This window comes from Bufo bufo, chromosome 1 (genome assembly GCF_905171765.1).
Source record: "Bufo bufo chromosome 1, aBufBuf1.1, whole genome shotgun sequence".
Taxonomy (NCBI): domain Eukaryota; kingdom Metazoa; phylum Chordata; class Amphibia; order Anura; family Bufonidae; genus Bufo; species Bufo bufo.
In genome coordinates, this window is record NC_053389.1 from 475720245 (window position 1) to 475745715 (window position 25471).

A 25471-nucleotide genomic window follows, 5' to 3' on the forward strand; every position below is an offset into this window, starting at 1 on the left:
CACAGGGACACGGTAATGATCTGTGTACACACCCCTGACATATGTTCTGTGTGTACACCCCTGACAGGGACACGGTAATAATGATCTGTATACACACCCCTGACATATGTTCTGTGTGTACACACCTGACAGGGACACGGTAATGATCTGTGTACACACCCCTGATATATGTAATGTTCTGTGTGTACACACCTCACAGGGACACGGTAATGATCTGTATACACACCCCTGATATATGTAATGTTCTGTGTGTACACACCTCACAGGGACACGGTAATGATCTGTATACACACCCCTGACATATGTAATGTTCTGTGTGTACACACCTCACAGGGACACGGTAATGATCTGTGTACACACCCCTGACATATGTTCTGTGTGTACACCCCTGACAGGGACACGGTAATAATGATCTGTATACACACCCCTGACATATGTTCTGTGTGTACACACCTCACGGGGACACGGTAATGATCTGTGTACACACCCCTGACATATGTTCTGTGTGTACACACCTGACAGGGGCACGGTAATGATCTGTATACACACCCCTGACATATGTTCTGTGTGTACACACCTGACAGGGACACGGTAATGATCTGTATACACACCCCTGACATATGTTCTGTGTGTACACACCTCACAGGGACACGGTAATGATCTGTATACACACCCCTGACATATGTTCTGTGTGTACACACCTCACAGGAACACAGGAATGATCTGTATACACACTTCAGTGTGACCAATTGCCTTCAGAAGTCACCTGATTAGTAAATAGCGTCCACCTGTGTATAATGTATTCTCAGCTGTTCTGTGAAGGTCTCAGAGGTTTGTTAGAGAACATTAGTAAGGATGAGCGAACTTGTGTTTTCAAGTTCAGTGTACAAGGTTCAGGTTATCTAAGAATTCCGTTATTGTCCGTTGTAGTGGAATCCATAAGGGCCCTTTCACACGGGAGAGATTTCACTGAATCCGGACCCATTCACTTCTATGGGGCTGTGCACACGAGCGGTGATTTTCACGCATCACTTGTGCGTTGCGTGAAAATCGCAGCATGCTTTATGTTGTGCGTTTTTCACACAACGCAGGCCCCATAAAAGTGAATGGGGCTGAGTGAAAATCGCAAGCATCCGCAAGCAAGTGCAGATCCGGTGCGATTTTCACGCATGGTTGCTAGGAGATGATCGGGATGGAGACCCGATCATTATTATTTTCCCTTATAACATGGTTATAAGGGAAAATAATAGCATTCTTCATACAGAAGCTTAGTAAAATAGGGATGGAGGGGTTAAAATAAAAAATTATTTAACTCACCTTAATCCACTTGTTCACGCAGTCCGGCTTCTTTTCTTTCTTCTTCTTTGAGGAAAAGGACCTGTGGTGATGTCACTGCGCCTCATCACATGGTCCGTCACATGATCCATCACCATGGGTCCCTTTCCTCCTGGACAGCAAAGAAGAAAGAAGAGAAGTCGGGCTGTGCGAACAAGTGGATTAACCTCTTCAGGACACATGACGTACCCCGATCAACGCAGCCCGGCGGGCGGTGATCAGAACAAGGTGCCTGCTCAAATCATTGAGCAGGCACCTTGGCTCAATACGCGGGGGGGGGGGGGGGTCCTGTGACCCCCCGTGTCGGCGATCGCCGCAAACCGCAGGTCAATTCAGACCTGCGGGTTGCGGGCGGCGGTGCCATCGGGTCCCCGTGGGGCTGTAGGGGGGACCCGATGGCGTGGAAGGCAGCGCGATGCCTAAGGAAGGCATCGCGCTTCCTTCCGGTGACGAGCCTGTGAGATCCAGCCCCCTAGATCTCACAGGCCGGAAGCTGTATGAGTAATACTCACTGTATTACTCATACAGCCAATGCATTCCAATACAGAAGTATTAGAATGCATTGTAAAGGATTAGACCCCCAAAAGTTGAAGTCCCAAAGTGGGACAAAAAATAAAGTGAAATAAAGTTGAAAAAATAAAGTTTTCCCCCCCAAAAATTAAAAGTTTCAAGTAAAAACAAACAAAAACGTCATTTTCCCCAAATAAAGTTAAAAAAAAAATTGGTAAAAAATAGGGGTATCGCCGCGTCCGTATCGACCAGCTCTATAAACATATCACATGACCTAACCCCTCAGATGAACACCGTAAAAAATTAAAAATAAAAACTGTGCTAAATAAACCATTTTTTGTTACCTTACATCACAAAAAGTAAAACAGCAAGCGATCAAAAAGGTGTATGCCCACCAAAATAGTACCAATCTAACCGTCACCTCATCCCGCAAAAAATGAGCCCCTACCTGAGACAATCGCCCAAAAAAAAAAAAAAAACTATAGCTCAGAATATGGAGACACTAAAACATTGTTTTAAAAAAGCTGTTATTGTGTAAAACTTACATAAATAAATAAAAAGTATACATATTAGGTATCGCCGCGTCCGTATCAACCGGCTCTATAAAAATATCACATGACCTAACCCCTCATTGTAAAAAAAAAAAAAAACTGTGCCAAATAAACCATTTTTTGTCACCTTACATCACAAAAAGTGTAATAGCAAGCGATCAAAAAGTCACACGCACCTCAAAATAGTGCCAATCAAACCGTCATCTCATCCCGCAAAAATAATACCCTACCCAAGATAATCACCCAAAAACTGAAAAAACTATGGCTCTCAGACTATGGAAACACTAAAACATGATTTTTTTTGTTTAAAAAAATGAAATAATTGTGTAAAACTTACAGAAATAAAAAAAAGGTATACATATTAGGTATCTCCACGTCCGTGACAACTTGGTTTATAAAAATATTACATGATCTAACCTGTCAGATGAATGTTGTAAATAACAAAAAATAAAAACGGTGCCTCACAAAAAGTGTAATATAGAGCAACCAAAAATCATATGTATCCCAAAATAGTACAAACAAAACTGCCACCCTATCCTGTAGTTTCTAAAATGGGGTCACTTTTTTTGGAGTTTCTACTCTAGGGGTGCATCAGGGGGGCTTCAAATGGGACATGGTGTCAAAAAACCAGTCCAGCAAAATCTGCCTTCCAAAAACTGTATGGCATTCCTTTCCTTCTGCGCCCTGCCGTGTGCCCGTACAGCGGTTTACAACCACATATGGGGTGTTTCTGTAAACTACAGAATCAGAACCATAAATATTTAGTTTTGTTTGGCTGTTAACCCTTGCTTTGTAACTGGAAAAAAATTATTAAAATTGAAAATCTGCCAAAAATGTGAAATTTTTAAATTATATCTCTATTTTCCATTAATTCTTGTGGAACACCTAAAGGGTTAACAAAGTTTGTAAAATCAGTTTTGAATACCTTGAGGGGTGTAGTTTCTATCATTTTTGGGTGGTTTCTATTATGTAAGCCTCACAAAGTGACTTCAGACCTGAACTAGTCCTTGAAAAGTGGGTTTTTGAAAATTTCTGAAAAATATCAAGATTTGCTTCTAAACGTCTAAGCCTTGTAACATCCCCAAAAAATAAAATGTCATTCCCAAAATGATCCAAACATGAAGTAGACATATGTGGAATGTAAAGTAATAACTATTTTGTTAGGTATTAATATGTATTATAGAAGTAGAGAAATTGAAACTTGGAAATTTGCAATTTATTTTTTTTTTGTAAATTTGGTATTTTTTTTTATAAATAAAAATTATTATTTTTTGGTTCATTTTACCAGTGTCATGAAGTAAAATATGTGACAAAAAAAAATCTCAGAATGGCCTGGATAAGTCAAAGCGTTTTAAAGTTATCAGCACTTAAAGTGACACTGGTCAGATTTGCAAAAAATGGCCTGGTCCTAAGGTGTAATAAGGCTGTGTCCTAAAGGGGTTAAGGTGAGTTTTAACCCCTCCAGTCCTATTTTACTAAGCATTCTGTGTGAAGAATGCTATTATTTTCCCTTATAACCATATTATAAGGGAAAATAATAAAATCTACAGAACATCTAACCCAAACTATAAGTTCTGTGAAGAAGTCCGGGTTCGAGTCTGGGTACCGAACATGCCGATTTTTCTCACGCCGATTTTTTAAAACATTTTGCACTCGCGGGGGAAAATTGCGCATGTTCCCGCAACGCACCCGCATCTTTTCCCGCAACGCCCATGTGAACCCGGCCTAACAGAATTCTTAGATAACCTGAACCTTGTACGCTGAACTTGAAAAATAAGTGCGCTCATCCCTAAACATTAGTAATCAAACAGCATAATGAAAACCAAGGAACACACTAGACAGGTCAGGAATAAAGTTGTGAAGAAGTGTAAAGCAGAAGCAGGATTAGGTTTTAACAAAATATCCCAAGCTCTGAACATCTCACAGAGCACTGTTCAAACCATCATCCAAAAATGGAAGGAGTATGGCACAACTACAAACCTACAAAGACATGGCCATCCACCTAAACTCACAGCCCAGGCAAGGAGCGCACTAATTAGAGAAGCAGCCAAGAGACCCATGGTCACTCTGGAGGAGCTGCAGAGATCCACAGTTCAGGTGGGAGAATCTGTCCACAGGACAACTATTAGTCGTGTACTACACAAATCTGGCTTTTATGGAAAAGTGGCAAGAAGAAAGCCATTTTTGAAAGCAAGACACAACAAACGTGGAAGAAGATGCTCTGGTCATATGAGACCAAAGTTGAACTTTTTGGCCTAAATGCAAAATGCTATGTGTGGTGCAAAACTAACACTGCACATCATCCTGAACACACCATCCCCACAGTGAAACATGGTGGTGGCAGCATCATGCTGTGGGATGCTTTTCTTCAGCAGGACAGGGAAGCTGGTCAGAGTTGATGGTAAGATGGATGGGGCTAAATACAGGGCAACCCTGGAGGAAAACCTGTTAGAGGCTGCAAAAGACTTGGCACTGGGGCGGAGGTTCACCTTCCAGCAGGACAACGGCCCTAAACATACAGCCAGAGGTACAATGGAATGGTTTAGATCAAAGCATATTCATGTGTTAGAATAGCCCAGTCAAAGTCCAGACCAGGTTCAAGAGGTCCAGGTTCAAAATCTATGAATAATTATTCAAGGCACTGTATATGAGGCATTATAACTACTGCTAGGAACAATATAGAAGACATTATTACTACTACGGGGACAATATAGGGGGCATTATAACTACTTGGTTACTATAGGGAGGCATTATTATTACTGGGGGGGGGATATAGGGGCCTTATTATTACTATAAGTGCCGCTCTGGGGGAGCATATTTACTGTGGTTTTTTTTTAACACTGGGGCACTGTAGGGGGTATTTTATTGGGGGCAATACAAGGTGTCCATAGGGGAGCATATTAGGGGGCATTAGTACTACTAGGGGCACTATAAGGGTCCAGTTACACAGTGGCACGTGTTGCTCGACATTTTGTGTAATGATAGTCAATGCTACATGCTGCAACAGTCGCAAAAAATCCATCCAAGTTGCAACACCATTGATTATCATTACAAAAAAATTTGTGTTACTTTTCTGCGACACGTCATCATGTACTGTAGCTGTAGCCTTTTTTGTCATCCGTGTGTGTTTTGCGGATCCATAAAACATGGACACCGGCAATGTGCGTTCCGCATTTTGCGGACCACACATCGCTGGCACTTAATAGAAAATGGCTAATCTTGTCCGCAATTGCAGACAAGAATAGGACATGTTCTATTTTTTTCGGGATCGGAATTGCGGATCCGGAAGTGCGGGTCCGCATTTCCAGATCCGGGCAGCACATCGTGCGGACCCATAGAGATGAATGGGTCCGCAATTCCGTTCCGCAAAATGCGGAACAGAATTGCGGACGTGTGAATGGACCCTAAGGCAGTACTATACCTGTCGCTGCTTGACACTGCAATAGACCTGCCTAGTGAAAAGGCTCTACCTATCATTGTGTGTTTGCAATAGCCCCACCTAGCAGCAATGTGACTATGCTGACCCTGGCATGTACAACAATGGGACCACAATACATTCCCAAAAACCCCCTCTGTATGTATATTCCTCATATAGACACACTCCTTATATGTGTCCATGCCTCACATTGACATACACAGCTGTCTCCTGCATACACCCCTGGTGCTGACCTGCTGCTCCTCTATGTGCACTCTTCATATGTTAACCCTATAGTTTTGAATGTAGATCCCTAACACTGTCCCACTGTGTCCTATGTGACCCCCTCATGCTGATAAGCTGATTTTCTCTGTGCACGCCCCCACACTGCTGTGCTTTTTGTATAACCTTCATGTGTGTGCCTCCCTCATTCTTCCTCACCACCAGGGAAAGACATCAATGGCACTAAAAAAAATTCTGAATATGAAGACCATAGCTTTCAGAACAATGGATGTATATGGGGTTTTACAAAAAGAAATCTACACAGATGTGAGGACATGGTTTTTAAAGGGGTTGTCCGAGTTATATTTATTGATGACCTATCCTCAGGATAGGTCATCAATATCAGATCGGCGGGGGTCTGACACCCGGCACCCCCGCTGATGAACCCCCGTGGCAGCGCTGCCTCCCCTTCTCTGTTTACCTTCTCGCCGTCGCCTCTGCAGCGGTGAGCAGGTGTAATTACACCTAACTGTCCCATTCATTTCAATAGAACGGATCGCTCCTATATGGTAACGATCCGTCCCATTGAAATGAATGGGACAGTTAGGTGTAATTACACCTGCTCACCTCTGCAGAGGCGACGGCGAGAAGGTAAACAGTGAAGAGGAGGCAGCGCTGGCACGGCACGCGCCTTCTCTTCAAACAGTTGATCGGTGGGGGTGCTGCGTGTCGGACCCCCGCCGATCTGATATTGATGACCTATCCCGAGGATAGGTCATCAATGAATATAACTCGGACAACCCCTTTAAAGTCTGCAACAGAAGCAACGCTCATTCAGATGGAAGGCGTACTCTCGGGGTGGATTCACATGTGGTGGTTTTTAAGTGACTTTGCCATGGAACTTGCTGTGTATGTAACCATGGTCCATCCTATTCACCTGACAGAGGCCAAATGTGCCAAAACTGCTAGCAGACTGCATACTTCTAATAAAATGGAATATCTTCACAGTCATTTTATGTGAAGTACCTGTGCAAAACCTTTTCTTTAAAAACCTAGCCATTTGTGGTGCAGAACTTTCTTCCTGCGTTCACTGTCTGCCATGTTACAGATACAGTGGAGCTGCAGTGTGGTCACCGGTCACTGCCTCTATCTGCTTGAATCAGTGTGGATGCTGCTGTGGACACTGGGTGACTGCCAGCGTGTTCTCTCTATAGACACACTGACTGCCTGGGATGCCCAGTTCTGGTAAGATATTCAAATGATTTAAAGAGGACCGGTCACCTCTCCTGACATGCCTGTTTAATAGCTTCATGCATTCCTCATGTAATAACAATTCTCGAGCATCTGTTTTTATGGCTCTATGATGTGCCGTTCCTTTATTATTTCTACTAGAGGTTATTACAGAAATGCTAGCAGTCGGCAGTAAGGCTTAACTCCCTGGATCAACGACCCTTCTCTAGTAGCTATAGCCTGTAATATTATTACACTCCAGAAATACATCCAGGCCCCTCCTGAACCCTCTGTCTGTATGATGTGTCGTTCCTTTATTATTTCTACTAGAAGTTATGAATGAATTGCCAGCAGTCTGCAGTAAGGGTACCGAGGGGAGGTAACCAGTTGGGGGGGTGTACCTGAACAGTCTGACTCTATCCAATCAGTGCTGCCATTTTTAGACTGTGCAGGTACACCCCCCCTAATGGTTACCTCCCCTCCGTACCCTTACTGCAGACTGCTGGCAATTCATTCATAACTTCTAGTAGAAATAATAAAGGAACGGCACAACATAGAGACATAAGAGTTCAGGAGGGGCCTGGATGTATTTCTGGAGTGTAATAATATTACAGGCTATAGCTACTAGAGAAGGGTTGTTGATCCAGGGAGTTAAGCCTCATTCACATGTCAGTGTTTCACGGACGTGTGCTGTACGTGTTCTCAGACATCAGTGTTTTAGCACGGTCCTTGGGTCCGTGTTTTTAGCACAGATGCATGCTCTATTTTGTCCGTGTTCACCAATCCATCACGTCCATTAATAGTCTATGGGTCCGTGAAAAACACGGATGAAACATGGATGCCATTCGTGTTGCATCCGTGTTTCACGGATCATTAAGAAGAGATACTTTGAAAATTATTCACGGACATGCATCACTGACCACTTGCTCACGGATTTGAGCACGGACATGGATGTGTGAATGAGGCTTTATTCTCATTGCTTGATTGGAGTTGGGAAGGATTTTTTTCCCTCTAAAATTGGCTTCTACCTCACGGGGGTTTTTTTTTTTTACCTTTAGATCAACTTTGCAGGATAACAGGCTAAACTGGACGGACGAGTGTATTTTCTCAGCTTTACAAACTATGCAAATGACAAACCTTTGCATTTATCCTAAGATATTTTTAAGTTGATAACTAAGTATTCTTTCATTGTGTTGGCAACAGGTGAGGCTCTAATTAGAAGAGCCGTTCATGTACTTGTAGTGCACCTCTGCCCAAGACTAATGCCTGAAATGTTTATGCAGCTAATAGGTAAGCCTATGCAAGGGCATGTCAATGATAAGCTCAGTACCAAACCCCCCAGCACTCCCCCCAAAGGTAGTTAATAATTCAGTAAATGATCCCAAACTTCCTGTAATCTTATCACATTCATTGAAATGAGAGTTCAGCAACAACGTGTTTCATCATACCAGGGGTCATTCTGCCCAAGGTAACCAACACTCTGTATCCTCCATTTATTTCTCTTTGCTTATATAGAGTCAACATATTCCACAGAGCGGTACAGAAACTGTCACCATTCACATTAAAGGACATTGATGACCTATCCTCATCCATATAAATAAATAATATACACATACAGATAGATTCATAGATATATTATTATACACATTTTTATGGCAAAGTAATATCCCTTACAAAATTAAGAATACAGCTTCTTGAGTTTACCAGTGCCACACGCTATACTAAAAGATGACCCCAGGGCTCTATATGGGAATGGTACGTTGACGCTGACAAACCTCATGAAATGTGTATGTGTCTCTGCGCCCAGCTGGCACCTCGGCAGCTGTCAGACTTTGACAAGGATTTTTCTTTCCACTGACTTAAGAGACATAATATCATTAGGTAAACACTAGGTAATCTATAGATGCAGTGACCTCATCACTGAGACATAGACAGGATTAACCAGTTACCGTACAATAGTGCGTGGCCGTCAGAAGCTGTTTCCAAAACAAGTAGCATTACACAATGATGGGTGTACAGCCAAGAAACCTGCCCCCATCCATTTCCCTTTACCAGTCATTATGGTTGTAAAAATATACCTTCTCCATACTTTCGGAGCTGACTTGACTTTTATGGTATGTTTTCCTGCTGCATTTCCTGGGATGTCCCTAAAGGAGTTGTGCATCTTTGGCAGACCAGTGAAGGGAAGCATACTTACCTGCTTTGTGGCACTGGTTTTCGGCTTCTTCTCTTCCCAGCCTCAGCTTCTCTGCTTGGCTCCCAGGATGTAAACTTCTGTTTTGACACCACTGCAGCCATTTGCTGGCTGCAGCAGTGATCTGCTCCCCAAGCATCATGTCAAATGGTTGCGTGATGAAAGGGGAGAAGGTCATCACTGTGAATTGCTGCAGCTGCATCCAAACAGAGGTGTACAAAAGTGGGGGCCAGTCAGAGAAGCCAAGGCCGAGAAGGAGCTGGAAGCCAGCGCCGGAAAGCAGGTAAGTATGCATCCATTTGCAGGTCTACCAAAGGGGAAGGGGGTTGCCATTTAAAGGGGTTGTCCGGGTTCAGAGCTGAACCCGGACATACCCTTCTTTTCACCCCGGCATCCCCCCAGATGTTGGCATCGAAGCATCTGATGCTCCGATGCGCTCCCTTGCCCTGCGCTAAATCGCGCAGGGCAAAGTCTCTTTTGTTTTCAATAACACACTGCTGGGCGGAAACTTCCGCCCGGCAGTGTGTTCGGTGACGTCACCGGCTCTGATGGGCGGGCTTTAGCGATGCCCTAGCCGTTTTACTAAATCCCGCCCACCGGGCTTCCTGGCAGCCCCATGGAGAGCCCCGGGACGTCACCGGATCTCTAAAAAATGCCTTTGCCCTGCACGATTTAGCTCAGGGCAAACGAGAGCATCGGAGCATGAACTGCTCCGATGCTCCTGTCAGGGGGGCTGCCTGGGTGAAAATGGAGATATGTCCGGGTTCAGCTCTGAACCCGGATAACCCCTTTAAAGCTGGTTATACACATTAGATAAATGTCTGCCAAACTCAGATTTCCGCCGACCATCTAATGTGTATGGTGGCCTCCTGCCTCTCCCCTGACAACAAATGCTGGGGGAGATAAGATCTGGCAGTTTGATCTGACCTGTCCTATCCTCTTGTTCTCAGGGAGATCAGCTGTTGCTAGATGCTAAGAGGTGCTTGGCAGCAGCTTTCTCCCCCCACCCTATTCAGGACACCTGAATGCTTGGCTGATCCCCCTCTACTCCAGCCGACACTTCTCGGATGCCCACTGGTCATTGCTTCCTGGTCACTTTTGCAATCGATCATTCAAACCCCTCCTCGTATACGGTACATTGTTGTGCACGGCCACTCCATTCAACTCTGTCAGACTGCTGGAAATAGGTGAATACTGCACTCAGCTATCTACACCTATCTCCATCAACAGAGTGCATGCTCAGCCGCTCCATTAATTTCAGGGGTATGGGGTCCCAGCAGTTGAATCCCTACTAATCTAATAGTTACCCCTTTAGGTCTGTTTAAGCAGACGACTGTCAGGAAGAAACCGTTCCTTCCCGGCAGGCACCTGCTCGTCAGTGAACGAGACCACTGCATTTACATGTAGTGTTCCCCTCCACAGTATGGGGAAGAGCGATCGGTAATGCCATCACTCGCCTCCATACAGAATCATTTGCCGGCAGCGAGGCATGATTAGACGGCACGATATGCTTTCAGCTAACAATGATTTTTGTGATCACTTAAAGATGCAATTACCCTATGAACGAACGTTTGCTCGTTCATCAGGTAATCGGCTGAACTTTAAGGCTACATTCACACTCGAGTTTTGTCCATGACGGATCCGTTCAGATAATACAGCCGTCTGCATCCGTTCAGAACGGATCTGTTTGTATTATCTTTAACATAGGCAAGACGGATCTGTCTTGAACACCATTGAAAGTCAAGGGAGGACGGATCCGTTTTCTATTGTGTCAGATAAATCGGATCCGTCCCCATTGACTTACATTGTCTTACATTTTGGTGTCTGCCTCCAGAGCGTAATGGAGACTGATCGGAGGCAAACTGATGCATTCTGAGCGGATCCTTTTCCATTCAGAATGCATTAGGGCAAAAACTGATCGAGCCCTGAACGGATCTCACAAACGGAAAGCCAAAACGCAAGTGTGAAAGTAGCCTTACACAGACAGATCATCGCTAATGAGCGTTCCTACGAATGCTTGTTAGCGATGATCTTGTTGACTCTCTGCCAGTGTAATACAGCCCTTATACTGTGGATAGGGGATAACGTCATCTAAGTGGAATACCCCTTTAAGACGGGTCACTGCTGTGGCCAGTGTCTAGCTGAGTGGTTATTTCCTGTGTGTACAGTCGTGGCCAAAAGTTTTGAGAATGACATAAATATTGGAAATTGGAAAAGTTGCTGCTTAAGTTTTTATAATAGCAATTTGCATATACTGCAGAATGTTATGAAGAGTAATCAGATGAATTTCATAGTCCTTCTTTGCCATGAAAATTAACTTAATCCCAAAAAAAACTTTCCACTGCATTTCATTGCTGTCATTAAAGGACCTGCTGAGATCATTTCAGTAATCGTCTTGTTAACTCAGGTGAGAATGTTGACGAGCACAAGGCTGGAGATCATTATGTCAGGCTGATTGGGTTAAAATGGCAGACTTGACATGTTTAAAGGAGGGTGATGCTTGAAATCATTGTTCTTCCATTGTTAACCATGGTGACCTGCAAAGAAACGCGTGCAGCCATCATTGCGTTGCATAAAAATGGCTTCACAGGCAAGGATATTGTGGCTACTAAGATTGCACCTCAATCAACAATTTATAGGATCATCAAGAACTTCAAGGAAAGAGGTTCAATTCTTGTTAAGAAGGCTTCAGGGCGTCCAAGAAAGTCCAGCAAGCGCCAGGATCGTCTCCTAAAGAGGATTCAGCTGCGGGATCGGAGTGCCACCAGTGCAGAGCTTGCTCAGGAATGGCAGCAGGCAGGTGTGAGCGCATCTGCACGCACAGTGAGGCGAAGACTTTTGGAAGATGGCCTGGTGTCAAGAAGGGCAGCAAAGAAGCCACTTCTCTCCAAAAAAAACATCGGGGACAGATTGATCTTCTGCAGAAAGTATGGTGAATGGACTGCTGAGGACTGGGGCAAAGTCATATTGTCCGATGAAGCCTCTTTCCGATTGTTTGGGGCATCTGGGAAAAGGCTTGTCCGGAGAAGAAAAGGTGAGCGCTACCATCAGTCCTGTGTCATGCCAACAGTAAAGCATCCTGAGACCATTCCTGTGTGGGGTTGCTTCTCATCCAAGGGAGTGGGCTCACTCACAATTTTGCCAAAAAACACAGCCATGAATAAAGAATGGTACCAAAACACCCTCCAACAGCAACTTCTTCCAACAATCCAACAACAGTTTGGTGAAGAACAATGCATTTTCCAGCACCATGGAGCATCGTGCCATAAGGCAAAAGTGATAACTAAGTGGCTCGGGGACCAAAACGTTGACATTTTGGGTCCATGGCCTGGAAACTCCCCAGATCTTAATCCCATTGAGAACTTGTGGTCAATCCTCAAGAGGCAGGTGGACAAACAAAAACCCACTAATTCTGACAAACTCCAAGAAGTGATTATGAAAGAATGGGTTGCTATCAGTCAGGAATTGGCCCAGAAGTTGATTGAGAGCATGCCCAGTCGAATTGCAGAGGTCCTGAAAAAGAAGGGCCAACACTGCAAATACTGACTCTTTACATAAATGTCATGTAATTGTCGATAAAAGCCTTTGAAACGTATGAAGTGCGTGTAATTATATTTCACTACATCACAGAAACAACTGAAACAAAGATCTAAAAGCAGTTTAGCAGCAAACTTTGTGAAAACGAATATTTGTGTCATTCTCAAAACTTTTGGCCATGACTGTAGAGAGGAAAAAGAAAGTGGGGACCTGGGAAGCATCAGAATACGATCCATGAGACGTGTGACTTATTTTATTAATCCATTGTGACAACACCTTTAGGGTCCATTCACACGTCCGTTGTTTCTTTCCTGATCTGTTCCGGTTTTTGCGGAACAGATCTGGACCAGATCTGGACCCATTCATTTTCAATGGGTCCTGAAAAAAAATCAGACATTGAGCTGTCCGATTTTTTTCAGGACCCATTGAAAATGAATGGGTCCAGATCTGGTCCAGATCTGTTCCGCAAAAAACGGAACAGATCAGGAAAGAAACAACGGATGTGTGAATGGACCCTTAAAGTTGTGTTAACTAAAAGAAAATCATAGAGTATAAGAAAAGCATAGACTATACAAGATGAGCACTAATATCTACATGACACCCCTGGATGCAAGGTCTTTACATGTTGTTCATTGGTGTCATAGTTTCAGTTCTTACTGATGGATAGGGCAGGATTGCTATGAACCACTATGCTTGATTTGATGGATCCATTATCATCAATTACAATGCTTTATTTTTTATCCCATCGACTTACAATGGGTGTAAATTTCGGTGTTCTTTCTGAATAGAATAGTGCAGGATATATCCATCAAAAACGGCTGAAAAAATATCAGAACAGAGGTTTATTGTGTCCTATCTGCAAACAAGTAAGGCGTGCGAGGGCTGTGACACAATAGGACAAAGTTGTCTAGCATCACTGATCTATAGCATTATAAGGGAGACAAAAACAAGCGGGCTGTCAAACTGCTTTGACAACATTGCATGCAGGTGACAGAAGTCTCCATATAGACTTAGCCAAAATGTCACTGGTGTCACTATATGCCACCCCTTATTAGAAAGAGACAATACAGGACAAACAGTGTCAATTGTGAGTACAAGAGAAATAGAAAACATCACTGTATAAAGTCTGTTGTAGTGTATTGTTACCTAAAGGGATTTTACAGGAATTAAATAATGATGACCTATTTTCAGGATAGGTAATCAATATCAGATCGGTGGGGACAGGCTCCAGCTGTGGGAAGAGGCCGCAACGCTTGGGCCAGAGCTACAGCCTCTTCTTAAGCCTGTGACATCACATCCATTGTTCACATGGCCTTGGTAACACTGACATGGAAAAGGACTTGGGAATTTTAGTTAACAGTAAAATTAACTGTAGCAACCAGTGTCAGGCAGCTGCTGCCAAGGCCAATAAGATAATGGGTTGCATCAAAAGGGGCATAGATGCCCGTGATGAGAACATAGTCCTACCACTTTGCAAATCACTGGTCAGACCACACATGGCTTAAACAGAAGAAAAAGTTCCAGCATCCAGGATAAAATGTTGCCAACTTCTTTATTAAAGTTCGGTTACAATCCAATTAATCAGACATGATCTCCCTCCACCGCTCAGTTAACATGTTACCCGAGCGGTGGAGAGAGATCATGTCTGTTTAATTGGATTGTAACCGAACTTTAATAAAGAAGTTGGCAACATTTTATCCTGGATGCTGGAACTGTTTCTTCTGTTTACACGCCAAGGACCGGTCTAGTCTGTTCCGTGCAGAGGGATTTTATGGTGAGCTGGAATATATTTCTTTATTTGATCACACATGGAGTACTGTGTACGGTCTTGGGCTCCTGTGAACAAGGCAATCATAGCAGAGCTGGAGAGGGTCCAGAGGAGGGCAACTAAAGTAATAACTGGAATGGGGCAACTACAGTACCCTGAAAGATTATCAAAATTAGGGTTATTCACTTTAGAAAAAAGAAGACTGAGAGGAGATCTAACTACTATATATAAATATATCAGGGGCAGTACAGAGATCTATCCCATCATCTATTTATCCCCAGAACTGTTACTGACGAGGGGACATCATCTGCGTCTGGAGGAAAGAAGGTTTGTACACAAACATAAAAGAGGATTCTTTACGGTAAGAGCAGTGAGACTATGGAACTCTCTGCCTGAGGAGGTGGTGATGGTGAGTACAATAAAGGAATTCAAGAGGGGCCTGGATGTATTTCTGGAGTGTAATAATATTACAGGCTATAGCTACTAGAGAGGGGTCGTTGATCCAGGGAGCTATTCTGATTGCCTGAGCAGACAAGAGATGGTGTTGAGAGAGGAAGAATGACGATGAACAGAAATAAAGACATTGATAGAACCTGTCTAACCTGATCCACAATATATACCCAGCAAGACAGGCAGAAACAAATAAAAAAAAATAACTAAGCCAACAGACAAGAATCAATAGGGAAACAACAATCCTAAATGCTGGAAGCAATGAAAGGAAGAAGGATCCCAAGGATGACCTATCCTCTGGACAGGGGTGCACCCTAGCCTTTCTGCTGCCTGAGGCAAAAACTGAAACAACGGCCCCCATCTCCCCAATGCTAATTTCTTAACCTAACCCCTTCCCCTGCCGACCCGAACGCCCCTATGTTAATCCGCCACTGCCCACAGCTCTCATCTAAGCACTACAGCTCTTTCAAACAACTGATCGCAAGCAGTCCTAGGACGCAGAACCCCACCAATCTTGTACTGATGACCTATCCCATTAATTTTTTCATATATTAAAGGGAGTCTGTCACCTCCATATGGCCATATACAGTGCTTACATGGCTCTGTAGCACACCTATACAGGATTGTAATGGTACCTTTGTTATTTTCTTTAGACATCCAAAAGCAGGAAAAATGACGTTTATTTCATATGCAAATGAGCGCTCGCAAGTGCCCAGGGGCGGCGTTCTGTGTGTAGGAGCCGGCGCATGCGCACTAGTTGAATTGATGCCGTACCCAAAATGGGCATTGCAGTGTGCATGCCCCGCCCCGGCGAAGCAGTGCGCAGGCACAGGATCTCGGCACACCAGACCTAGGGATGATACAAGGGATTAGGAGGGCGGGCAAAGGAAGAGGCTGGGGAGGAGTAACGCTAAAAAAGGCAGAGCAGCCTGGGCTCCTACACAGGGAACGCCGCCCCTGGGCACTTACGAGCGCTCATTTGCATATGAAATAAACGTCATTTTTCCTGCTTGTCCAAGTCTAAAGAAAATAACAAAGGTACCATTACATTCATGTATAGGTGTGCTACAGAGCCATGTAAGCACTGTATATGGCCATATGGAGGTGACAGACTCCCTTTAAGAAGGGATTAAGAATAACAAAACAAAGGTACATTTAATTAAAATGGAAACCAGAACAACAACTTCTCATCTATTCATCTGACCTGGGAGACCACAATGATTATGAGATGGGGTTCCCATATTCCTTGCCTGAATAAAGCGGTTGCCGAAGATAGGCGAGTACAGGGGCTTGGCAATCTCTGTGACTGGTGACTGGCTGCAATGGGGCACATTTATCAATAGTACTCAGTTACGGAACGGCTTTTTACAAATGAAATGCCACGTTTTGCACGATACCGATGCTGTATAATTAATGGGGGAATGAAGCAATCTTTCATAAAGCAAAATCACAACAGAGTCAGATCTACAGCAACAGCTTACTTCAGTGTTGTGCTTCCAGTCTTGTTATAATGAAAGGAAGGAAACCTGTAAAAGATCTGAAAGTCTTCATTGTTCTTAAAAGCACACAGCATTCAACACCATTGTGCAGTGCCAAGGTCAAAGACAACGGCAGGAGTACGGTATCTTTCTTGACGATTCTGCCTAGACCCTGCAAATGTCCACATTTCTGTACAAATATGGTTGTTTGTCACTTTCAGCAACTGAAAGTAAGCGCACACATCTTTCTAAATGTCCCTATACACAGGACTATTAGCGGGTCAATTATTGTCTTGTAAAGGTGCCAAGCAAACACTCGTTCATTCGGTGTTGCGGACATGCAAATCATGGGTGCAGATTTATTATAGCCCAGTGGCGTATGCCAGCCTATGATAACCACGCGCACTGCATACACCTCGTCATCAATTAGGTGGAGCATCGGATGGCGCCCCTTGCTGGCGTAGATTTCAGTGTTCTTCTATACCAGAAACTGGCACAGAAGATGATACCATGCCCCCTTTTTCAGGAGAGTGATGAGGCCAGAGGAGTAATGGCACTTGCGTAAATGCTGTTGAATAAGTTGCAAATGTGCATCTGTATGGGGACGAGCAAGTGCTGTAATGATCACTCATCCCCATACAGAGGAGATGATTGCTGAATGTAAATGCAGCTCTCACCTCCTCTGACCAGCAGGCAACTATTGAGAACGAACGGTTCAATCCTGATAATTGCCTGCTTAGTGGGGGCATGTAAAGGGGCCTTTAGGCTCTGGTGGCATGTGTTACAGTTCATCCATTTAGTATTCTAAGGCCGAATGCACACGACCGTGGAACACGGAAGTGAGCGGTCCGTGGTATCCCGGCCTGGCATCCTGATGAGAGCAGGAGCGCACGGCGTCATTGGTTGCTATGACGCCGTGCGCTTTGTGCCGCCGCTGCGGTACAGTAATACACTCGTATAGATCATACCAATGTATTACTGTACTGCAACGGTGGCATGAATCGCATGGCGTCATAGCAACCAATGACGTTGTGCGCTCCTCCTCTCATCAGGATGCCAGTCTGGGATACCACGGACTGCTCACGTCCGTGTTCCACGGTCGTGTGCATTCGGCCTAAATGTGTGTTTTTTTATAGGAGAGCATAATCTGCTGCTCCTTCCTATAAAGAAGGACGCAGTAAAAAACTGCCGATTGTGTGGTCTACTTTACTTTTCTTTTCTTTCAGTGGGAGTTAATGGCCGACATATGCCACCTATACAGTGACTTAGAGGCTTATGTCAGAGGTATACTATGGGGAATATTTCTTCTGATATCAAAAAGGAGATGTAAACATTGCCAAACAAAATCACTGTTACAAGGGTTTTTGGGTTTATGTAACTAAAGCATTAAAGAGGCTCTGTCACCAGGATTAACGCTATTAAACCAGACATATAGCCTGGTAGGGTTAATGTAGCTTCGTAAAACTATACCTGTATTTTTTTTTGTGCCAGCCTTTTGGAGAAATTATCACTTTTATTTTTTTGCAAATGAGCCATTAGAGCACCAAGAGGCGGGCTTATGCGGTTTGAGCACCTCTCCAGAGATGCCCCTGGTGCTCCAAACACGCCCCCCTCCCCTTAGATTGACAGCGCTATACTTCACGTCTATCGCTGACTTCTCACGTCTGCGCACTGGCTGGCTAGCATGGCGCGTGCACATCACATCTTCTACGGCTTGCCGAGCAGTGAAGAGGATTAGTGCACATGCGCCAGTGACGTCATTACACCAGGCGCCGTTGGGTTCATCTGCAGGCGCCTCCACTTCCGGGGGGTGTTTGGAGTGTTTGGAAAACCATCCCTAATCACATTGACCTAACATACAGGTGAAACTCGAAAAATTTGAATATCGTGCAAAGGTCCATTTATTTCAGTAATGCAAATTAAAAGGAATTGCATTAATACAGCTTAAAATTAGAGTTTTGTGAAAAGGATTAATATTCTAGGCTCAAAGTGTGACACTCTAGTCAGCTAATTAATCCATATCCCCTGAGCAAAGGGAACCTCAAAATTGTGACTTTGGGGTTTCATAAACTGTAAGCCATAATTATCCAAATTATAACAAATAAAGTCTTGAAATATCTCGCTTTGCATGTAATGAGTCTATCTCATATGTTAGTTTCACCTTTTAAGTTGCATTACTGAAATAAATGAACTTTGCACGATATTCTAATTTTCCGAGTTCCACCTGTAGATGCAGGGCTGCTTGTTTTACACGTTAGTCAGGCAATAAAAACTCCCTTGACCTCAATAGAAAACATTCTAAAAAGTTAAAAGATAAAATAGTTTGGCAGTGTTTTCTAAGAATCCAGACTTAGTTCATTCGGGGTGTTTCCACAGCACAGAGGGTGGTAATGCACATAGCTTTCCTTGGTCTGACCTCAGGTACACACAAGTGCAAACATGCCCATTGTATTCTGTGCAAAGAGCGACTCCATAACTGAGATTCGCTTGAGATTCAGATTCACAAGCACGTGTTCTGTGTAGATCTGTAAGGTGCTTGACCTATTAAGTGAAATTCATCTTCTGTGCTATTTCTATGGAGAGCGATCCATACTTAACACATTCCAATGTGTATGAACAATGGAGAGATTACCTCTCGCTGGAAAATGGAATGCAGACGTCAAATAGGCCAGAGTACAGTACAGAGCTTTCCTTAGCTGCATGACGGCCTTTCTAAAAAATATGCATACTATATATGTATAAGGGTGCATTCACACGACCGTAGCCGTTTTTACGGATTTTGCGAAGCGGAATGTCCTGCCCTATGATAAAAATGCTTATTCTAGTCTGCAAAACGGAAAAGAATAGGACATGCTCTTTTTTTTCCGCGGGGCCACGGAACGGACGTGCGGATGCGTCTGCATCTTTTGCAGCCCCAATGAAATGACTGGGTCTGCATCCGACCTGCAAAATTGCAGAACGGACGCGGAAAGAAAAATACTGTCGTGTGAATGGGCCCTTAAAGGATAGGATTAGAAAAGCGTGTCTGCTGTCTATCAGAAACAGCGCCACACCTTTCAATGGGATGTGAGTTGTACTGCAGCTGAGCTCCACTGAAGTGAATGGGGCGTATTTTCTTTCCGCTTCTATTCCGTTTCTTTTGCGGACCATATGCGGAACCATTCACTTCAATGGGTCCGCAAAAACAACGGAAGGTACTCCATGTGCATTCCGCTTCCGTATTTCCGTTCCGCTAAAAAGTAGTGCATGTCCTATTATTGTCCGCAAATCACTGTCCGAGGCCCCATTCAAGTCAATAGGTCCTCAAAAATACGGAACGCACACAGAACACATCCGTATGTCATCCGTATTTTGCGGATCCATACTGTAGAAATGCTATGCCCAGCCCATATGGCTCATGTGTATGGTGATTAATAAGTTACTGTTTACGTTTCTGATCCGCAAAAAACGGATCGCATATGGATATGTTTTGTGGAATAACGGAATGGAAGAGGACTTAGATCAGAGGAAAAAAAACCTCAGATACAGGACAACGGACCGCAAAACAACAACGGTCATGTGCATGAGCCCTTAGCCGAAGTACCACACATAACCTGTTGACGCGTGGTGTTGTTTTTGAAAGGAAGCAGCCATGTTTTACTAACCAAGGATGAGCCCTCTAATGCATACAGTATATCTTATTATCTTCTAATCTTATTTTTATGTTGGTTGTCTACTTTGCACAATCTTTTTTTTTTTAGAATAGCTCCACCAACAAAAAGCTGATCACAGAGTATCTAATTGTCCACCAATCAACTGTAAGCTATGGGGAAACATGTTCGACCCCCATGCAGTGCCACCATATGTCTTGGGTCCTCTCTTTGTAGGAGCTCTCTGTTCCAGTGGATATATGAGGGTCCTGATCAGTCCTTTATGCTAATATAGTATCTGAAGAAAAAAATCTTGGACGAGAAAAGCATATAAAATAGCTAAAAAAGCAAATAAAAACAGGCCCTACAGATTCATGTTTACCTTCCAGGAGACATATTTAGTCTAAGGGTCCAATCACACAGCAGTATTTTGTAATTTGTTTCCGTTCCGCAAATTTGCGGAATGGAATGCGGACCCATTCATTTCAATGGCCCTGCAAAAAATACGGACAGCACTCAGTTTGCTGTCTGCATCGGTTATTCCATTCCGTTCCGTCATGCAGATCTGCAAAAAAAATAAAGCTTGTCCTACTATTATCCACAAATTGCGGTACGTCGTACCATTGTAGTCAATGGGTCCGCAAAAATGCGGAATGCATCAATATGTCATCCGCAATTCCAGGAAATAGAAAAAAACATTTTTTAATACCCTAGCAATATATATTCCTCCTTCCGTTTTTTGCAGAAAAACGGAACGGATGCAGATGTACAATTGGTAAAAATGAAAGGTTTTTGTGGAAAAAAAAGGATCCGCAAAAAACAGAATGGAAATCTGGAAAAGAAAAATACTGATGTGTGAATGGACCCTTTGGCCTCTTGCACACGGCCGTTGCCCCGCCGTGACCGTATTGCGGCCCGCATACGGCGGGTCCGCAATACACGGGGCACCGACTGTGTGCATTCCGCATCACGGATGTGGAACCATTCACTTGAATGGGTTCGCAAATCTGGAGGTGCGGTGCACGGAACGGAACCCCACGGATACACTACGGTGCATTATACTGTATATATTCTACGTGTACGAGGTTGCTCGTTGTCATAGCATTTATCAATAAATTAATAATTTACATTCACACGACTGTATTTATGGGTCCGCATCAGGACAAATTGATGCGGACTCATTCATTTCAATGGGGCTGCAAAAGATGCGGACAGCACACGAGTGCTGTCCACATCCCTACTTCCATTCTGCGACCCCGAAAAAAAGAGCTTGTCCTATTCTTGTCTGCAATTGCGGACAAGAATAGGCATTTCTATCATGGAGTATGCGTTCCGTGTTCTGTACGGGCATAGAGAAAGAGTTTGCCACCTATTCGCCGGATGCTCGGTCTTTGTGGGTATTTAAAACCGTACGCTACTATGCTTTTCAGAGCCACAAAAAAGGTATACAGTGAAGGTAACTAGCAGAGGCATCAGGACGTCGGGGTATACATTCTCTTACATGTACACAATATATGTTTTAACCTGTAATGGGGGGAAAAAGGATTCTACAAATAAAGTATATGGGAAAGAGTTATTTTCCGGGGCAGTTTTCAGCTGGAGATAAAATTGGTGAAAGTTGAGACCAAATTTATCAAATGTCATACAGAGCATAATAAATGAGACCTAGTGCAGATTTGCGACATTTTGACAGAGATTGACATTTTCCAACAATTGCATTATTTTTAGGGCGGTTTGTGGGAGAAAACCAGAATGTACTGAATATGGGCAGCTCTGCAGGAGCCTGCGACTTTTTAACAAAATGTTGTGACTTTTCATGAGTTTACGCTTGTCTGGGGTATGCTTCCAACATCGCCTATATTTTGCGCCTTTTCTCCAAATCATAAATGTGATGGTCCTAACGCCACTTTATCAACCACGTCCACTTTTCTCAGCATATTTCTATATTAGCATGAATCCTTTATGGAGTGAATACTGACATTAGGAAGTGATAAATTTGGCACAAACTAGAGGTCTTCTCATTTTGGCGCATTTTGCACTTCTTTTTTTGGTGCAGATTGATTGATAACTCTCCCCCTGTCTCTTTCCGTAGTTTCTATACATTCATAAAGATTGGTAAGGTTGTCACACCATCACAGCATAGAGGCAAACCACAAGTAAAAGCAAGTATACGAGGCCATGCTCTTCTCTACAATTGTGCTAATTCTAGACAATAGAGTAAGGTTCAGATGCGCCAAATTTAACAAACATAATTTCATAAATTTGGCACAGACTACGACAACGCAGACTCAAGCTAAGCAGACTTCAAATATTCCCCACATAATAAGTTCCCCCAATGTTCTTCTGCTGTACATGAAGCTGTAAAATACAGAATCTAAACAAATTACAGACGTTTCACTGGTTTCCACATCAATATTCACTCAGCATCACGATTGTAAACCGCCACCAGATTGAGCAGTAATGCCGACCCCACGTGAAAATAAAAATCCACACATCTAGGATTTCCATGGAAGCAAACCAGTTTGAAGAGCCAATCAACATTTTACGTGGAAACTAGAGATTATTATTAGTCATTATTATTCTCTACCCTGCTTTTTCAGAACACCATGACTTTTTTGCAAGTTGATTATCTGGACACTTGATGGGAAACTAATTGCTGGAAGAGTAGGGAAATCTGGGAACTAGTCCAAATAGAAAACCTTGGCAAGAGCTTGATTTTCATTATTAAGACCATCCCAAATCTACAGGTGTGACAACGGACCATGACAGATAGCAGAGAGCAGGGGGTTTGTTTGGCTGCTGGGTCCCGCTGCCTATTGGTGCAGTGCTGCGGCGCCGGTGGTCGTCGGACAGCGCCGCGCCAAATTCAGAGTAGATTCCCACTCGAGGAGGCAACCTTGTCGTGGTGAGTGGGCCTATGCTTTATGATCAAATTGTATACCAATGCCTCATGTACAGCATGCAACATAGCGGTAGGTATACTATAGATTGCGCTGAGAAGCGATGTGAATTATGCTGAGAAGCAGTTATTAGATAAAAGCATAGTATTTAAGGATGTGCGATCTTCTATTTTACATGTTATAATAAAGTAATATTTAAGTATTTTTATTTTCTTAATTCCCGGAGAGCCCCTTTAAGTTTTATTATAAATGGGAAAAGTTATTATACAAAGGATTAGTACCAAACCAAGGAAGTAACCTTCTCATATATCCGTATCAGAAAATCCTTCCCACTCTTTCTAAAGCCTCCTGTATTTTATTTATACGTGTCCGATCTGCATTTTTTGCGGATTGAACATGGACCCATTAATTTCTCTAAGTCCGCTTAAACCCCCCCAAAAAAGGACAGTATATGGATGTGATCCATAATATAGAACATGTCCTATTCATGTCTGTATTGTGGACAAAAATAGTCATTTCTAGCAATGCGAATGAGAAAAATGCGGATTGGACAGGAAAGGTGTCCGTATTTTTTGTGGATCCATGGTTTGTTGAGCACAATGCGGATACGGTCGTGTACATAAGCAGAATCGAAAACACAGTGCAGACAAAGCAGGACTTAACTTTCTTTATTACTCCTGTAATTACGGTATTATACTTCTATGCTTATAGGACAGGAAGAGGACCATGGCTAATGGAAATTATGTGATGTACTTAAAGCAATTACCTGTTTATTTTTGTAGCTATTGATCGTTTTGAAGGAAGAATCACTAATCATACGTTGATGCACTGGTCGTCTTCCCTGCTCTGATATTACCAAGGTCTCTTAGATAAAACAACAGGGTCATTCCCGCTACCACTCCTGATTTACCAGAAATCAGATCTAATGAACTGCTCATCTTTCTTTTTCATGAAAGCCCTTTCCAGGCATAACATTATATACTATATTAGGCGTATTTCAGGCACAGATGGCGCAACTGCAATCTGCGACTTTTCCCCGCTCATGCCAGGTCTAAAATTGTGGATTGGGCTGTTGGATTTCAGCATGCACAATCATTTTGTTCTCAGAGAGACAAGCGATCACACAAGGTACTATATTTTTCGCCCTATAAGAAGCACTCCCAGGGCAAAAATGTCAGTAGGTCTTATAGGGCGAATACTAATGAGCACTTCCATTACGGAAGCGCTCTTTAGTACAGTAGGACCAGGGAGCAGAGACTTCAGCGCTCCCTGTGCGGGCTCGGTACTCACCGCTTCCTGGTGCTATGACCAGTGCACAGTGTGAGGACGTCGTCATGCCCTGTGACCTCACTCTGTGCGACATCGGGTCACAGCACGGCAGGAAGAGCAGGAGCTGGATCTCAGGAGCAGCGGCGGTGGCGTCTGGAGCAGGAGAAGTACAGATGTAGCCGAGCAACACTTGATTGTTAACACGTTAAGTAAAAAAATGCCACAAAAAGGTTAACTAACTTTTTCTATGTATTTCTATGGCTTTTGTCAAAAGATGGCACGAGATAACACTGTGAAATGTGTTATCAGAGTTACCAGAGTCAATTTTAGCTCGACTACATTTGTAAGTTGGTTTATTTTTTTCCCCCTGATCTGAGGTCTTATTAACATGGGGGTCTGATTGGGGGTCCCATTAACACTTGGGGTCTGACTGGGCTATGGAGCTGAGGTCTGATGAGAATTTTTTTTTCTTATTTTTCTCCTCTAAAACTTAGGTACGTGGTATGGGCAGATGCGTCTTATAGGGCAAAAATACGCTATCTGGTAGTGCCTTTTCTCTCTATGTACAATCCCCCTGAGTGCCAGCTTTCAAGGAATAAATGGTTACCTTCTCATTGTTATTGGAGTGGTCCAGTGTGTCGTACGTGGGTAGACATTCCATTAATTTTCCATTCGGTTCACAGTTTAATTGCACCTGTCCTTGGCAATGAGAATGGCACGTGTATTTACAATCTGAAAAATTCAAGAAGATAAAAATATCTTAAGCGTCGTAAATGTATTTTATGTGTACAAACAGCGAAATATGCACAAATATACAGCTGAGCACATTGCTGCCGCAGAATTTTGCATAATACCCAGAGGTTGGCAGGAAACAAGACCTGTCTTTAGAGCTGTGGTCCTGTTTCCATTTCAGATATGCCCAGCACCATACAAAGGAAGACATTGAGCCAATGCTGACGACCAGTAAGACATCTGCTCATCTG

General features: G+C 43.4%; 1 protein-coding gene across 2 annotated transcripts in view; it reads right to left on the minus strand.

Moving 5' to 3' along the window:
- RASSF3 (Ras association domain family member 3) overlaps positions 1 to 25471 on the minus strand; it is a 155893-nt gene that overhangs the window by 33558 nt on the left and 96864 nt on the right. For both annotated transcript variants that reach the window (XM_040409361.1, XM_040409370.1), the window contains exon 2: positions 25096 to 25220. In XM_040409361.1, coding sequence (XP_040265295.1) covers positions 25096 to 25220 — 125 coding nt within the window. The remainder of the gene's footprint in view (positions 1 to 25095; positions 25221 to 25471) is intronic.